Source organism: Harpia harpyja, chromosome 13, assembly GCF_026419915.1.
Source record: "Harpia harpyja isolate bHarHar1 chromosome 13, bHarHar1 primary haplotype, whole genome shotgun sequence".
Classification (NCBI taxonomy): domain Eukaryota; kingdom Metazoa; phylum Chordata; class Aves; order Accipitriformes; family Accipitridae; genus Harpia; species Harpia harpyja.
The window spans coordinates 11,674,190-11,692,129 of record NC_068952.1 but is presented as its reverse complement, the minus strand read 5'-3'; the positions used below and the strand labels follow the sequence as shown (position 1 = coordinate 11,692,129).

The window sequence follows — 17,940 nt, the reverse complement described above, 5'->3', positions numbered from 1 at the left end:
TGCCATCATCTCATTTTTCCTCTGAATATGTACTGGTTCTGCTGCCCCTCTTGTGTTTTCCAGGCATTGCTGTGTGCAGGATTTTGGAGCTTTGGAAGGCGGGTCTGTAAGGGTTGTGTAGGATGGTTAAACAGTTCTGCAGGAGCTGAAACCTTCTGGAATTAAAATCTTCTGCCTTTTTAAGCATACTAAGTATATTAACTGATAGAAACTTGCGCTCACAATTACAGCTGTTCCTTTGTTTTGTTAGCGTGTCAGAGCACTTTGAGGTCAATGCATTGCTTCAGGCTTAGTGATGGAAAAAAATGTACTAATCGATAGCAAGCCACCAACTTCTAGGCTGGAAGTTAACTGTGTTTTATGCCAAGTAGTGCTTTCCCTGACTTTGGTGTAGGGCATAGTTTATGTTAGGAAAAAATAGATCAGGAGGCTAAAATTATGGAAAGAGTACTTTGTAATAAAGGAGGGAGTCCTGTTTGTATAAACTGCTCCTCTTTTTCCAACTCCATCCATTTTCAAGGTGTACCCATTATGGATCTGGGGTCTGAGCTGTGTGATAAACACAGAGTTAACACTATTACTTATTGCTGGGTTTCAGTAACTTCAGGCACATGATGAAGCAAGAACGCTTCACAATATTGTCAGTCTAATTCGTGTAGAAAAGTACAGGATCTATTCCATGTGGTTTAGAAAGCAAATATGTTCATTGCTGGTCTGTTACATGCAGGGCTCCATATTACACATTAACATCTGAAGGGAGATGATCCATTTACTCTGTCAGAGATTTGGGGTGTTTATTCTCACGTGTAGCAGCTGTGGCTGGGAACAATGAATATTTATTTGTTTTTGGGGGCTGGTTTGGCTAGGCAGCATGGACCTTGCTGCATGAAGTATGTGATTCCTCTAAAGTCACACTAGCCACAAGCTGTGTTCCAGGTATCTGTGTTTTGCGTTAGGTATCTACAACTTGTAGATAAGCTGCTGGTGTCTTTGAAAGCAGGCTGCGAATGTCAGTTTTGCGCTGCTCTGTGCTATTTTAATGTTTATCCAGTAAACAGAGCTGGAACAAAAATTACACAAATTACTGGAACCTTGCTAAAATGACTTTGACTTTTAACCCAGAAATGCATATACAATGAAATGCTGGGAATACTTTGGACAACTAGACGATATTTTTGGACGTACTGAAAACAAACCAACTTGTGTCTAATTACTGGGATTATGATGGGCTATGATTTGAACTTGTGATGGAGCCAGGGATGCAAACAGGAGCATGCTTGACAGAATGCCAAGAAGACAGTACTTTATGAAAAGGGGAACAGCCATGGCTGTTCCACGAGTGTATTTCTGGCTTCCAGAGTGAAAAGCACCTTTGCTTGTTCATTGAATGGCACTTATGAAGAGAACTTCTGTTACAACACAGTAGCTATTTTAAGTTCCTTTCACTTGTTAAGTCCTCTGAGTAGTGTTTCTCATTGAGAGTGACAATCTCTTAGACAGTTTCTTGGCCACCCAGCAGCTGTGGCTGATTGGAGCAATGTCTTTGAGGAAACAACAGGCCTGTTTTCTGAGAAGATGCATTGGGGTGTGAGTTGATGCCTGCAGGGAAGCCCTTAGAATTGTGCTGGGCCCCACAGGGAAAGATTAATGACAGGGTAACTGATGGAACTGTAATTCTCCCCCACCTGATCTCAGACTTCTGTGCTCCTATGGTGTATCATCACTCACCTTATTTGCTGTTGTACCTTTATGCTTCCACTGAGGCTGGAATCGGTCAAGACAAAAACTTCCTGCCCTGGTTCCTTCCAAAGGAGCTGAAACCCATCTCCGTTTCCTGCTATTGGACTGTGAGGATGCTGTAGGACTGTTTGGGTTGGGCTTTCTAAGCAACCATACAAAGTGCTCTCTCTTTCCTTGTGCTTCATACAACCTTGAAATCACAGCTGCTGTTTCAGAAGCTTAGATGTTTGTGAGAGGATTTGTCTGTTGACAAGGATGTTGGAAATACTATGGTTTGCTTAAAAAAAAAACAAAAAAAAACCCCAAACCCAAAAGTCATCTGATACCACTGTGCTGCCAGTGGTGCTGAAACCCATGCTAATATGGACTATGAGCTGTTCATAACTGAAATGTGTTGGCTTCCAAGCCCATTGTAGACCATAGAGAGCTTCAGAGCAGATTAGTGCTATGGGATCCATCACTGTGCGGTAGGTGCTGGATGGATCACCCTGAGTGGTGTCATTCCGTATGTGAAAGTACTGGGTTTAGACGCTTCATCATGGCAAAGCAGTAAAATACAGTATCTACCAGTAAAGTATGGTGAAGCTGGTTAGTGTATAAATACAGCCAGATTCAGCTCTGTAAAGTAATACTCAAGGCAAAGTTCCTCTTAAACTGCAAGACTTCTCTGCACCAAGAGGCTGATAAAGGTCTGGTGCTCAGTACCTGCTGCACAGCTTAGAGCCTTACAATGCATGTAAAGGTGAATTGTAGCAATACCTGTAAGCCAACATGTAGGGCATGATGCAGAGATGACTCTGAATGTGGTTGCTTAGCACGTGGCTGTTAAAGAATGAATAAATATGTGATGAGGTGGGCCTTAAAAACCTGTTCGTTATTCCCTCTTCTGGGGGACACAGTTAGTTGCATTGGCTCAGTGTTGATCTGACCTTTCCAAGATTTCTGAGTCTGTCCTTCTAGCAGCTCCTTGCCAGGTTGCTGCTTGTACCCAGACTCTTTGACAGATGTCGCTCCTACCTGCACAGCCTTTTACCTCAGCTGTTGTTAGCCAGTACTTAGCTGCAGCACAGTGTGTTAATTTTTTTTTTTGACCATTGCTAGTGGGGTTTCGACCTCCCATCAGAAGACCTAGTAGGGTTGCCACACTTATTCCAGCATACAGTGTAGACAGAACAGACTGATCTAGGTTACAGTGCCTTAGGTGAGAAAATTGAAGTATCTGGCTGCAGAATTAAATACCTTGGGCAGTGTAGGTAAATTGAGGCCAATTACTAGCTGGAATACAAAAATTACATAGATATGTTGTCGTGGTTTAACTGACATGTTTAAGGGCATGACGCTGCATGATAATCAGTGCTCTGATTCCCATCCCCTATCCCTGCCCCGCAACCAGTTCTTGCATATACAGCTTCTCTCTTTTCACATCTTCCTTTTCTCTTTTCCTGTCCTCTTTCCTTCTTTTCCCTTCCAGTATCCTAAAATAGCCTCTCTAGTTTCACAGCTGTGTGGAAGGACTAGTATAGGTTTGATCTCTACAGGGCTTGCCACTGGCTCCTCTGTTGTAGAGATTTTAGTGATTGCTCATGGAAAGATACCATTTCCCATAGTACTATATAAAAGTACGTATGAATTATATTTATGAGTACTATTAGACCATCAGGATTGATAAATCTCATCATTGTTTTTTCATCTGTCTTTTTTTCTTTCTGCAATACTTTATGCTTCAAACTGCAGTAACGTGTTCTTACTTGACGGGGTAGGTGTCTGTGTGCCTGTGTTCCCTGTGCTCTGAAACAAGGAATGTTCGTGGTTGCTGATTCTAATTTGGACTTGTCCTTTTAGTTAAGAAGGAAGAGTGCAGAGAACTTGGAAAATCTTTTCCTCTTTTCTGTGGTGGTGGCCTGTGTAACTTCTTTCCTTGCTCTGTCAGTGCTCTCCTCCTGTTATTGTGGTGCTTGTGTTGGAGGACCTGCTGCTGCTGTCACCATTTTGTTTCCTTGTCTGTGCTAGGATGCCACTGCTTGTCTTTCTGTCTTGCAACACTCTCGGGGTCCCCCCCCCCCCCCCCCCCTTATTCTTATGTAATTTTACAGGAAAGTGGTCAAGAATGTTTCTCATGTTGTGAAGTCTTACTTTGGTGAAATAACTTGCAGTTGCAGGCTACAAGTTTTAGCAGATGGATGGGAACCTAAGCTTTTCCTCCCTGAAATGGTATGTGTTGTGTGACCATTCATTTTAGCTTTTTTACAGATAGTCACACATGCACATGAAAAGCTACCACAACCTTGTGGATTTAACATGAGGATTTCTCTATAAACAGATGTTTGTTGATTGGTGTTTCTGTAAAGTTATGTTTCTTATCATCTTGAGTGTTACTGACTCCTGCTTTACTGGTCACTCAAAACACATTTCACCCACACCATTCTTCTATGTAATCTTAACTTTGGCACGTATGCCAACATTTTTTTTCCAGAGAAGTGTTCACCTAGGTATTTATGCCACTGGTGTGTAACCTTAGGTTTTCTACAGGATGCGGAATTGGTAATTTCACAGGAAGTGTAGATCTGTGTCTCAAGCAACCTGCAATGATGATGAGGTATAAAATGTAGGCATAATAGTTATGAACACACTGGGAAGTTGGAACAAGAATTCTTAGGTGTCCGCTCACTGTCACACATTTGTGCTTCAGCACGAGAGGTTTAATTTTTAAGTGGCTTTTCTTCTTGGTTGCTAGAGTACAGTACTGTCCTGGATCTTCAAAAAGCAAGAAAGAAGGGTTGTGATAAATGTGGTGCATCTTAATAAATTTTGACTCTCTCAAAATGTTAAAAAAAAAAAAGGAAAAAAAAAAAATCACTTCGAACTGTTTTACCATAATGGGCTTAAACTTGGTCTTATTTTTTTAATATTTACAGGTTTTTTTCAGCTGCAGAATTTGGCCACCACCTCAAAGGAACTCATCATTAATATAATACATAGCATACTAGAGACGATGAGCTAGTGGGCTTATTTCACAATTCCAAACTGCCACCTGCTGCTAAAATCTATAGCATCTTTCCTGATGCTGAAGAGTCAATCTACCCCAGCACCTGCCACGTTTCACTTAAGTAATTGTTTGAAAATTAAAGGTTACCCACTCTCCTGTGAAAGTTGGTGGAGACTCGTTCCAAAATCAGCAGCTCTTCCCCTTCCTGAAATAAATTTTGGGGTTATAAAACTGTGTCCAAAGTGGTCACAAACCTGTGCTGGATTATGAGTCGCATTGTCACTTACGGTGTGCCTGAGCTTTTGTTTGGCTAATATGGACAAAGGAGTCTGCTTCACATGATGTAAGAAGTGTTTGCCCTAAGAAGAACAGAGGTCCTCTTGAACCAATTAGGTAAAAATAACAGCTGGGCTACCCACTAATAAGGAAGGTGCTGCTAAACCTCTTTTCATTGCGAGAAGAAATAAATCTTTTAAGGCTTACTCCCTTGCATTTTTATAGAGAGCAATTCTTTGAAAAATTCAGCAATCCAGCTGGGTGATATGTGCAGGAAGACTGTGAAGAAGATAAAGAAACTTTTAAAAATAAAAAATGGTATTATAGCTGTTAGATTTGGCAATTATAAATGTTTCATTGAAGATTTCAGTATTTAGAGAAAGTTTTACTGTTTAAATTGTTAAGAACATGGAGTTTGGGGTTAGCACAACAGGCAGTCTCCCACAAATTCTTGTAGCCTGTTCTGCAAGAGGACATTCCTTCCTGAAGCATAACTCTTCTGATATCTTCTTTAAATAAAGGCAGCCCACATATATTTTTAGTAAGTTTGAGAGAAAAGCTGGAAGATTTGAAATATGGAGGTTGTAGAGGATTGGGACAGGTAATGCTAACTTTTTAGCCTTACCTTTTCTGTCGAAATATCCACGTCTTGGTCAAGCAGCTAGTTAGGTAGGGAGTGCAGTAATGCCTGGTACGGGATGATTTGGAGGTGGTCAGACACAAAGGAAGGAAGGAAGGAATATCTTGAATTCCTGTGTGGGTGCTATATACTGTGATTTACTGGATGTGGGATATTATATGTGTTAGTGGCAAATGGTGACTAGAGCTATCTTTGTTACCATCCAGTAAGATACACATCTTCCACATGATTTCATCCTGGATCTGTGGAGGAGAATAGTTAAGGACCAGAGCAAGTTTGACAGCACTTCTGTGCATCTGAGATGTGTTCTCTTAGTAGTACCCCACATTATTTGGGGGAAAAGGACAGATTTTTTCCATGGTCCTTACTGCCCAGACGTTTTTTGTTTGTTTGTTTCAGTTTATTGGATATGGCCCCCTTCCAATAGCTTTTGCTATTACTATCTGAACATAAGTAATTTTCCTATATGATAGAATTACAGAAGATCTGATGCCTGAATAAACAGTTGACTGAGCTGAACACTTAACACTTCAACATTGAGTTATCTAATCCCTCAAAGGTATGTACTCTTCTGGGGTGCTATGGGGTATGGGTAGAAGACTCTTTTGAGTAGAAGACAAACAAACATGTTGCTAGTTTTCCAGATGCTACTGCTATGTACATACTCTGTGGAAGTGCTGCTTCTCTGTATTTTTCATTCAAATCAGGTGACTATGGGAGAACAAGCAGGCAAGTCACAGATGAACTCAGTGGCACAATTATTCTGATATTTGTGGTTTTCCTCTATCAAACCCTCAAGATCATTTGAATGTTGTTAGGAACGTCTGTTTTTGTAAATATATGGTAGCTGAGCTGTCCTTAGAAATAAAAATTAAAGAACAAATTTTAAATCATTGGCTGCTGTCCTAATGTCCTGGCTACTGTTACTTTGGTCAGCGGGTGGCCTGGTCAGCCTTTCCAAAGCCAATTTCCATTTTAAGATATTTTATTTCTTTGAAATAGGCAAAGCCTTTGGAAAATGAGGGAGCAGCCTGCTTGTGCTTGTGTAGATGAAGGCTTATATGTGCAACAAAGTAGCTGTAGAGTTTTTATATTCTGTTTGCAGTAATAGTAAACAGAGCATCTAAAATAACCACTTGCACATTGCAACAAACACATCATCATTTGCTTAAAAAGAGTTATAATTACAGTTGACGAAGCATGGACACCATAAAAAATGCATTAGTTTGGCTTGACACATTAATTACCTGTTTTTGCAGATGTTTTTATATATTGTTGTGTGAACAGTTTACAAAATAATTACAGGAAAGTCATATGGAAAATAAACTAAGTGGGTGGTTTCTCGCCTTAATATTTTCATTCATGTGAATCTGTGTGAGGCACAGCTGCTCTGTAGCAAATGCAGAGGGAGAGAGACAGGGAATCTTGAGGGGTTTTTATTCTAAGGTCTCTATGATCAGCCTTGCTACACTTTTATATCTTGCTTTAGCAGTGTAGTTTTTAAACGTGTAAAAAGACATTGGTGATTGAATCCCAGTGATCAGGAGGGGGGAGAAGCTTTGATCCTGATCAGATGAAACGTAAATCTTCTAGTATCTAGGAAAATAAATGAAAAATCAATATTATTTTAAGCAGGATGATCTTTTATGAGCAGTTGTAAAGATTCATCAAAGGCTTTGACACAGTTTAAACACTTCCTGTTTGCTGCCATTTAAAGAAAAGTGCCTTTCAAGTTTAAATTGTAATTAAAGAGAGATACCTTTTTAGATTATTGTGGGCTAACCACAGAATGGAGATAGGAGCTCAATATGCTCACACAATGTTTAAATCAAAAGTTCTTAACTAGGAGTAAATTAGTCAATTCTTTTGACAGTACACATTTTGCGTAACTAAAAACACTATCCCATAGCAAATTGTAATACTGCATTTAAAAAAAAAATGCATGAAGTCTGCATCACAGCTTTAACATCTGTCAAATATAAGGATTTGTTCTAGTACTGTGTTTTAGTGATTTATTTGGTTTTAAGTGAAGAGTTCTGTGACCTGAAATTTGGCATAAATGGTAAAGATTATTTTTAGTTCAATGGGCTCTTTATTATTACTCAACACCCTGTGTTTAAGGCTTTTTAAGTAACGTTTATTTATTTATCTATTAAATTCATATCCTGTATTTCTTTACAGATTTTTGTGAGATATTGGCTGTTTAAATGGGAATTTGTATTGGAATGTAGCTTTTTATACTTTCTTGGATAAACTAATGTAAAGAATAAAGCCAAAATCCTACATCCATAAATCCAATTCTCAAACATCCACCTGTTAAAGTATTCAGAGACTGAACTGTTAATGATCTTATTCACAAATAAGATGGAAGAACTTTTTGAGTAAACATTGTTTTGTGAATCCACACCCTCTTCTATGGCTGAAGATTTTAATGAGTGAACAGTTTGCAAATGTTATTTAACAAATTATTCAGGAAGGAAAGTAGAAGGAAAACTGAAATTAATGTTTTATGAAAGTACGGAGAACAAAGGCAGCTCTAAGGGGACATCCTCGCTTGTTTGTGTTAATTACCATAAAATTACTGAAGCATTGAAAAAAGGCAATAAGCATCCAAACTAAATACACATAACTAACAATTAAGCAGTGAGCTTGACTTTTATGATAGCCTTAGACACTAACCTAGCAGTTTTCTACCAGTCTGCTTGAAGAAAATGCTGGCTGAAGAGTTTATTGTTGCTGTGCAGATGACTTGTTTTCGCTGAGCAACTGCCACTTCATGTGTCTAAGAATGTGGGTGATAACCAGTGGATCGGCACAAGAAATTTTTATGGTGCTGTAAGATTAACGGTAGAGATGAAAGCAAGAGTGTTAGTCATGTTTTAAGAAATTACAACAGACACAAAATACCGTGTATCTATTCTCTTCTGATAAAGCCAAATCCAAGTTCAAACAATTGAGTGTCGATTTTTTTTATCCTAGATGGGAGTAAGACTGGCACTCTCATCCAGGGGAATTTCACCAGGAGAATCCTACCAAGTAGAGACTGATATAAGAGGTGCTGGACCTGGTACAAAGTCCCCTCTGTCTTTAGAATGAGAGAAATTACTGAGAAATTGGTACATATCCATAATATTGTATGCTGAAAGAGCACTGAATTTCTGACTGTCCAGCTTTATCTCAAACTGAGTGTAGTCAAAGTTTTTTGCAGAGCAGGGCTCTGTGTCTCTGTCCAAGGAGGTGACAATCACTTTTCCCTCCTGCTATGAGGTGGATAATAAGATTTGCAATAGATCACTTACAGCAGAGCTTGGAGTAGATCGTAAGTCTCTGTTACTTATTCTTGATGGTGTCTGTATGGCTCTTCTGTGTGTTTAGGTAGTTTGTAGTCATGATATGAAAGGGAGGGGTGAGTCTTTATTTTATAACAGGGTTAAAATGACTAGTAGTAGACCATGGCAATATAAAGTGGAAAAGAGCCTCTGCCTTCTTCACGCTCTGAGTCTAAGGATTATTTAAAGTGAGAGCAATGATTCATTTTCTCTTGTGTGGGGCAGGGGGAAGACAGCAGCTCTGAGAGCCTACAGCAGAGGAGCTCTCCATGAACTTTCTGAAGAGACCTCGTACTTAGTTTTTCATTATTCTCTGCCATCTAGAAAGTGTTCTGGGAAAATTGAACAGTCAGACAACCTGTTCCTTCTCCTTTATTAAGGAGCTCGTGTTAAAGCTAGCCAGATCTGGCTGACTGAAGGATCAGAGCGATTCTTCCTGCCCTGAGCTGCTGGAGACACGTGGCTGCAGCTTACCCCTTTTTTGGGTCCTACCAGCAGTGAAGCTGAGTGCAAATTTCTGAGAGGGGCTTGCATGTGTGCACACATACTCTGTATGAACATGGTTGACCGCAAACACATTGACACAGGCAGAAGGATATTGCTTTTACAGACACCAACATAACCACAGGCAGTGTGAACAGCCCAACCTCTTTTGAAGTATTGCTGGTCAGGGAAAGACCCACTGTTCAGGTCTCTGGTAGCTGGCCCCAAGGTCCATGGTCCAGCTCTGATATTTTTGTCTGACTTGCCTGCTTATCTGGCTTGAAGTTTGTTGGCATATCTTATGTACAGAGAATAATGAGCACAGTAATGCAGGAAATAGTGAGGAACAGAGTTTCATGAGAAGGTAAGACAGACAGTGGTGGTCAGGTACAGGGCTCAGTCAGACAAGTGTGTTGACCAGCAGCTGCCGTATACACAATTGACCCATGAAATTCCCACCTCTGTTTTCTCATGCTTGTGTCCCCCCTCCACCTTGACCCCTCCCTTTCCTCACCTTTAATCCTGCTCTTAAACATCTTGCAATGTCTTACGCATTGCCACAATCCCCCCTGGAAACCTCCCACAATAAGTTTTGCATGCAAGTATTTACACAGTAAGTTCTCCCTCAGACATCCTGTAATAAGTTTGCTCTTTTTTATGAGACTCATTCTTGATAACTCTCAATAATCCTGTTTTTTTTCTTATCAGTTACCAAGTTTCTGGTTGAACTTCTTCAAGGTTACACTCAGAGGTTCCTTTCATGGCCTATTGATCAGTGTCTTATGAGTTCTAGTCTTCGTTATTGTCTCTTGTTATCTGCTGTTGGTTAGGGTTTGTGTATTTGTGTGTTTAATTTATTACCTCTCTTGTTCCTTGCCTTGTCTTTCATGTTGAGTAGCTGTTAGGCAGATATCCTTGCAGTTCCTTGCCCTGTTTGAGCATTGGCTTGTGAGAGGTGCTGGCTTGCACCTGTCGGCGCAGAAGCCTGTCACAGCCAAGGCTGTATTTCTGCAAGTCTTGGATGGCCTCAGTTAGGGCTGGAAGAGACTCTCGGGGCCATATGAAGTCTCTGCTATTGTTCAGACTTCTTCTGGGACAGTTGTCTCTAACTATTTTTTAGCATAGTAATCTCAATTCTCTGTTATAACAATTGTGGCTCACAGTCTTTTTATCTTTGCTTAGCAGTTGACTGGTTGGGTGTTGTCATCACAAATTGAGTCTATTATAACAATATACTGCTCATGATGTGAATGCCTAAACATAAACTGTAAGTTTTAGAGTGAATACAGAAATTGCACGGTATCACGGGATTCTCGCTTCTTGCAAGAGTTTGGTTAGATTAGACATAACACAGTGGTGGTTCAGCCATCTGGGAAGTAAAGTAGTTGGTGCAAGTGCTTACTCCTTTCTTCCTGTCACCCCAAGCCAACAGGCAAGGAGCAGCTAGCATCAGAAAGCTGTGAGCAAGAATTCTTGGTGTCTCTTATGTTGCCTTCTGGCTATTAATAGCCTTTCTGGCTTTCCTTTATACTTAGGAAAGCCGGTGTTAGAAACATGAGGAAAATCCCAAGTTTTTTAATTGTTTTGTTGTAAACGTTTTATTGTCTTCCCTAATTGAGGTTTTTTTGGAGTACAATGTTCAGATCAGTGGTTTGTTTCAGTTCTTACTTATGTTACCATAGGAACGTATACCAGATCACAGAAAAATGAAGTATGACTTTTTATTTACTTTAGTCTATAGCAAGGCTTAAATTGTTATTTTTGTAGAACTCTGAGATCATAGTATTTGCTTTTTGTAGGATGCATATCTGTAGGTTTGATTATGAATAACCCAGAGGAAATCAAAAAGGTAGAATCAAAGCAGTCATGTGCTTTGATTACTTAGTACTCCTCTCTCTATGGAAAAAATAACTTTCTTTTTCTCCATTGAGGTGAATCAAGTCCAACGCGTCGAGAAGCAGTGAAAAGGAAGACCGCAGAATACCTTATGCGTGCTGAAAGAATTTCCAGCTTCTACCGTAAATCCTCTGAAGATGCATCTGTTTCTATGGTAGGCTTTAATTTCTTTTTTTTGAACCAGAATTTGGTATAATTAAATTGTCCTGCCTTTGAGCAAACCATATTCAAGATTGAGGTTCAAAAACTGTCTAGAACTTCTCTTTCAGGAGACCTGAGAAGTATTTTGATGTTATGTTTCTGTTAAGTTGCCATTCTTGTCTGATCCTTGTTGGTTGCATTTCATAGCATTATGAAAAGTGCTTGATTTAATCCAAGCCTGTTTTTTCTTATGCTTTCCTTCTTCTCATAGTTGATGATGTAAACATTTTTAATTATGCTAAAGAATTTAAAGGTAAAGCAAAAAGCCACACTAGAACATAATGTTTCTTTTGACTTTCCCATGAGAATATTGCTTGGTCCTGTAGGGAGAGAGAAGGCTGTTGGTTTCTTTAGGCTAGCACATAATGGTGTCTCAGAAGTGAGTCAAGCATGTGGCGGCGGGAATGAGATGAATCTTCCATTAAATAAGTACTTAACTGAGCAAAGGTTCTTCCTGATCCCTTCAAATGTCTCTCTTGGATATGCTTTAGTGATCAGCTGCTTCTTGATTTTTGAGGAGTTTCTGTAGTAATTGCCACCTTCTTAAGCAGAAACACCCTTATCTGCACTTGTACAAAAGACAAACAAAGCTTGTTCCAAGATACCTTCAATCAATTTCTACTTTGCCCTTCCCCAAACAGTTCCTTTAGGACTTACTTTAGACTTTTACTGCAGTCATGCTAAACTGTGTGTGATTGTCAATGACCACCCTATTGTAGTAAATATAGAAGTTACCAACTTCCTGTCTCTCTACGTTTATATCAAGTGAGGACAAAAGGGGCAGAAGATTATTGCTTCTTATTTTGCACAGATCTAAAAATGCTTTGAGACTACTGCTGCAAAAATGGGAAGCCTTATAAAATCTGACTGCCTAATAAATAAATTAAAAAAGCAAAATCACTGATTTTGAAGGGTAGCTTTTTTTATGTTGAGAGCCCATAGGTACAATTTTGAGGATGTTCCAAATGGGATATATTTTGTGAGATTTGGAGTCTTGCTGCTGCCATGAATTGTACTGAACAATTTAGTATTTTGGACTGATATGAAGTCCTGCTAGGTAGTCTTTCTTTGGGTCAAACACCCCTGAAAATGGGGAAGAATCTATATTGAATGAAAACCTCAGTGTGTTTGGAAACTGCAGAACAAGATAAAAACCCCATCAACAGCCTATTTTTGCCTTTTTATAAGTTTAAAAACTAATTGTGGTTGGGAAGGAGGAAGAGATAGGTTGCATTTTTGTATTTGAACTTGAGAGGTAAATAAATCCCTCTTGCATGCTGTACTGAATAAGGCACGTGCCTTCTCTGCAGATCCAAAGAAAAGCAGGATTAATTGGGATAAGACAAGAAAAAAAAAAAAAAAAGTGGTGAAAATAGAAAGTCGTTCTTCTGTGTTGAAACTCAAAATTGACAAGTTAGGGCAAATCTGACTTTGCACAAGCAAAATGGTGCACCTGGCTTATTCTCCTTTTTACAAAAAAACCCCATGTTTCCACGATTTGGCTTTGGCTGTACGTGTATTTTAATATCCTTTATTGGCTGCTCTTCATAATGCATAAATTTGACTTTTATCTTAGAGCTTTGGAATTTGCTGGCATCAAGGGCAGATGGTACTGATGGATCGTGATGGTTGTGGTAAAGAACAGCTTGACTCCGAGTTGATAGCTGAAAGTTATTTGGGAGAAGGACTTATCTCCCAAAGTTATTGTAAGGGTAGTGGTAGGAACCACTAAGAATTGGCATGCTCTGTGCTTTGGCTTAGTGTCTTAAGGAAAGTGAGGAATGTGACTCTTCCTGAACGTTTGTTGCTGAACAGACCTGAATTCTTGCACCTTAGTTACTGCTTATCTTTTTTACTGCCCAAGATAGTTTATATTGGAGTTTGCATGAATTATTCCACCCCATGCAGACAGTGATAAGTGCACTGAAATGACCTGCATCTATACACAGTGTGATTCTTGGGAGATACTAGTGGAAACATGCAAATATTTTTTTGTGTCCTTCTCCTACAGAAATTAAGTCTATAGCGTAAAAGGTGTATGCCTCCTTGCACCATCACTTCGCACCAGCTTTGTGTTTCTCTAACTGCTATTTACATGCCTTTGGTATTGCTGGGGCAAGGCTGGTCTGTTACCACTAGCACCTCCTACTGCTGTAGATCGTGCTGACTGATACCATCCCTTGGTCAAATGCTGGTGCTCGGATAGGATATATAAATGCTAATGTTTAAATCACACTGTACAATGCCTTCTTTGCTCACATGAATCTGTAAAGAGGTCTCTTGTCACTTCTTCCCTGCTGGAGGAACACTGAAGTCTTTGAGAAGAATCACTGTGTTTAGTACACTTAGGAAGCCTTTCCTAGAAGCATGGCCAAGTGCTGTTATGCCTGTTAGCCCAGCACAGTTTGAACCATTTAATTGAAATTGGTTTGCAAGAAAATGATGGACAATAGTGTACCTTAGCAGTACCTGTGCCTATATTACAATGGGCAGAGTGCAGTTTGGTTATGGGAAGCATCGTTCAGTGCAGGGAACTTCATGGGCAGTGGGGGTGCTGTATTGGGTTTGTGTGGCAAGGTTTTGGTAGTGGGGGGGCTACAGGGGTGGCTTCTGTGAGAAGCTGCTAGAAGCTTCCCCTGTGTCCAACAGAGCCAATGCCAGACGGCTCCAAGACAGACCTGCTGCTGGCCAAGGCTGAGCCAATCAGCAATGGTGGCAGTGCCTCTCGGATAATGTATTTAGGAAAGGGGAAAAAAGTTGTTGTGTGACAAAAATTGCAGCCAGAGAGAGGAGTGAGAATATGTGAGAGAAACAACCCTGCAGACACCAAGGTTAGTGAAGGAGGAGGTGGAAGAGGTGCTCCTGGTGCCGGAGCAGAGGTTGCCCTGCAGCGTGTGGTGAAGACCATGGTAAGGCAGGCTGACCCGCTGCAGCCCATGGAGGTCCATGGTGGAGCAGATATCCACCTGCAGCCCGTGGAGGACCCCACATCAGAGCAGGCGGATGCCCAAAGGAGGCTGTGACCCTGTGGGAAGCCTGTGCTGGAACAGGCTCCTGGCAGGACCTGTGGACCCATGGAGAGAGGAGCCCACGCTGGAGCAGGTTTTCTGGCAGGACTTGCGACCCTATGGGGGGGACCCACGCTGGAGCAGTCTGTGCCTGAAGGACTGTACCCTGTGGAAGGGACCCATGCTGCAGCAGGTCATGAAGAACTGCAGCCTGTGGGAAGGACTCACGTTGGAGAAGTTTGTGGAGGACTGTCTCCTGTGGGAGGTACCCCATGCTGGAGCAGGGGAAGAGTGTGAGGAGTCCTGCCCCTGAGGAGGAAGGAGCGGCAGAGACAATGTGTGATGAACTGACCCCAACCCCCATTCCCTGTCCCCCTGTGCCGCTGGGAGGGAGGAGGTAGAGAAAATTGGGAGTGGAGTTGTGCCCGGGAAGAAGAGAGGGGTAAGGGGAAGGTGTTTTAAGACTTCGTTTTATTTCTCATTACCCTACTCTGATTTGATTGGTAATAAATTAATTTTCTCCAAGTCGAGACCTCTGAAGAGGTCTGACTAGTAAGCAAGCATCAGCATTTAAGACAAAAGTGTTCTTGTTCGTGACCTGATGTTACAAGGCAGAACTACTTTGTCACCCATGTCTGGTGTAGATAGCTTTGTGTTTCCTGTTGTGCCCTTACAAGGAACACCACAGTGATCAGCGTCAAAACTAGGCTCACCTGGCCTTCTTAGACATCACATCTTCTTTCTCATCCACCAGGCCAGAGAAATGTCCACCAAGGGAAGAGCCAAGCTCAGAAGTGCAGGTTCAGCTATTGTCCTGCACCCATCAGTCTCTCATATCTCCCAAAAGCTCAGGCTGCCAGCTGTGTGCTGAACCATGTGCAGCAGTCTCAAAAGACTATGCCCTGCTAAATGCACCCCAAGCCATGCATTTGCTGTCTGAGCACCACGTGACAGTAAAGCACGGCGGCTTTTCTCTGGGGACCTGAGGCAGAAGGAAGCGAGCTATTCTTCTGCGGTGCAAAATGCCAGGCCCTTGCCTCTTTGAAGACCAGACTTCCCTAGAGGCAAAGGCCTGGCATTTCAGGTCTGAGAAGCAAAAATTATCTTTGATGCCATGGAAACCAAACAAAGAACAATAGTAGTTTGTTACTTTTCTTGCCTCAACAAAAAGCCAACGGTGTAGCCCTCAAGGATAGCATCCTTAGCAACCACCCTGCTGCTGGCAAGTCTGAGTGGTGAAGGGAGGAGCACAAGAGGAGGTGTTTGGGGAACCCTTGGCACTGTTAAAAAAGGGTTATGGTAGAGGGCTTAAGGACAGGTAGAAGAATTCTTAAGGCTGAAAAGCAGCACAGGGAACTTGACGCAACTGTGACTGACCATGAACTGGGAACTTACTTGAACAGGGTCTTGTAAACATTGCAAAAAGCCTTGCTGTGACCCGTAGGAGTGGAAGATGTGGAGACAGCTTCTGGAGGTTGTAAACAGGTATGCAGACCTTCCAGAAAAACAAGCTGCAGCAAACGCTGTCCTCCTTTTCCTCCTCTAGCACAGCACGGCAGCCTCGAGGGCCTTCTTGATGACAAATGTTTGAGGACACTGGGTAACGGCAGCAGCAGGCCATTTTGAAGATTCTCAAGCTGTATTTTCTCCTCTGCCCCTTTATAAGTAGCAGTTCTGGGGAGCCACCTTCCAGCCTGAGTGGGAGCTGCAGCAACAGCCTTTGAATCACACTGGATTGACTGTCAGAAAGCCGCAGTCTTACATAGCGGTCAGCTGTGAGGCCCAGCACAGCTACATGTACATGCTGTGGGTCCATTTTAACTTTGTTGGTATTTTTATAATGCATATTTTTTTCACTCTCTGAAATTATTTCTGGTTCTACTTATGCCCAATTTTTTATTCAGAATTGTCTCTTTTTACACTGCAATAAAAGCTGTTGTCTTTTAAAATGTCAATTATTTTTGATTTTCAAAGCAATCTAATAACAAGAGTTACATGCAAGCCTGGTGCCCAAACAGGAAAAGCAGTCTTCAGTCTTTGCAGTTTTCATAGGATATCTTACTTCCTAAAATTCTCGTTAAATGTGCATGAAAATTACATGAAGCGTAAAGAAAATACACTGCTGTAGTTCTGAGAGATGTAAATTTAACATAAAATAAGAAATTTAGTCTCAAGGCTTCCAAGATCACATTCTGCATTGCTGTCTGCTGCTGGTTCCAGATGTGCATGACCCCAGATGTATCCCAGCTTCAGGGAAGATGTGGTCCCAAACCTGTGATCACTGGAGACCTGAAGCACACCATAGCTCTGTCCGCCTTCAGATGCATGCAGAGATGCAACTTTGTTTTCCTGTGGTGCAGAGTGAGGAAGGGGCCAGGATCTTCTGCCAGGTCAGGAGAGCTGGAAGCTCTTTCATACCCATGGTGGGGAGCTTTGCACCTCAGGCCAGCACTATCTGCTTCAAAACAAGGCATCTTCTTGCTGCAGTTGAGGGTCTGGCTATACTACAGGTGGATGGTTACCGAAGTCATCAGACACAGACCTCTGAATGGTGAGGGAAGATTGCATTTTGATGTGCAGCTCTGCACTGGTGTTTGTGAAAGTGCTCTTTTTTTATCCTGAGGTTCCGTGGTGACTGCTGTCAAAGGTGGCAGCATTAGCAGTAGAATCATTTCCCATCAAATGGTGTTTGTGTCACCGGGCTAGGGATAGTGCTCTTGCCTTAAATGAGGTTAACATAAGAGGCTCTTCCTCTTGCTTGGCTGGTGGTGTACTTCTCTTTCTCCCCCTGCTCTTATAGCTGCTGGTAGTGATGCTGAAGGTGAGGTGAGAGCTAGTGCCATATTTCATTGTGTAGCTTGCAAAACCAGAGCCTTCCGAAGGGAAGTGGTGGCCACAAGCTGCTGGGTCTTTACAGGGGCCAGCATCACGATCAGCATCATCCTTTTCCACTTGAAATTAGGATATGCTAGCCAAAAGGTGATGGTGGGAAAGGAAGTGATGACACCGATCCCAAGTCAGATAACTCCAGCTGTGCAACTCAGTGTAGTCTGGAAATAGTTTCAAAACACATAGGGCCTAGCCACAGGAGAGAAGGTCCTGGGATACCTGAGCAGCATGCTGAGCATTTGGACAGGCTGCTGAAGGCCTTCTGCTGGCAGACATAGCCTGCTACTTTCTTTAGAATATAAATGCCTTATTTCTAAAGGCAAATGAAGCCTTTGAGTTTTTGTTACTCTCCTTCCTGGTTTGTTTTTTGTTCCTCTATTTTTGATGAGAGCTGTGTTTTAGTTATTTTTCTTATTGATGACTAGATGCTGAGCTTGGAATTTTTACTCTATTCAGAGGAGCAGGCAGCTTCATAGAGTGCTTAATTGCTGT

The 17,940-nt window shown here is 41.5% G+C and overlaps 1 protein-coding gene across 11 annotated transcripts in view; it reads left to right on the top strand.

The window, feature by feature from the left end:
- Positions 1-17,940, top strand: part of RPS6KC1 (ribosomal protein S6 kinase C1) — a 92,993-nt gene that overhangs the window by 30,084 nt on the left and 44,969 nt on the right. For 8 of the 11 annotated variants that reach the window (XM_052806032.1, XM_052806031.1, XM_052806029.1 and 5 more), the window contains one exon: positions 11,386-11,504. In XM_052806032.1, the coding sequence (XP_052661992.1) occupies positions 11,386-11,504 (119 nt within the window). Of the gene's footprint in view, positions 1-8,621; positions 8,759-8,791; positions 10,722-11,385; positions 11,505-17,940 lie in introns of those variants that run through there. The other 3 variants (XM_052806038.1, XM_052806039.1, XM_052806040.1) reach the window with 3 other exon arrangements.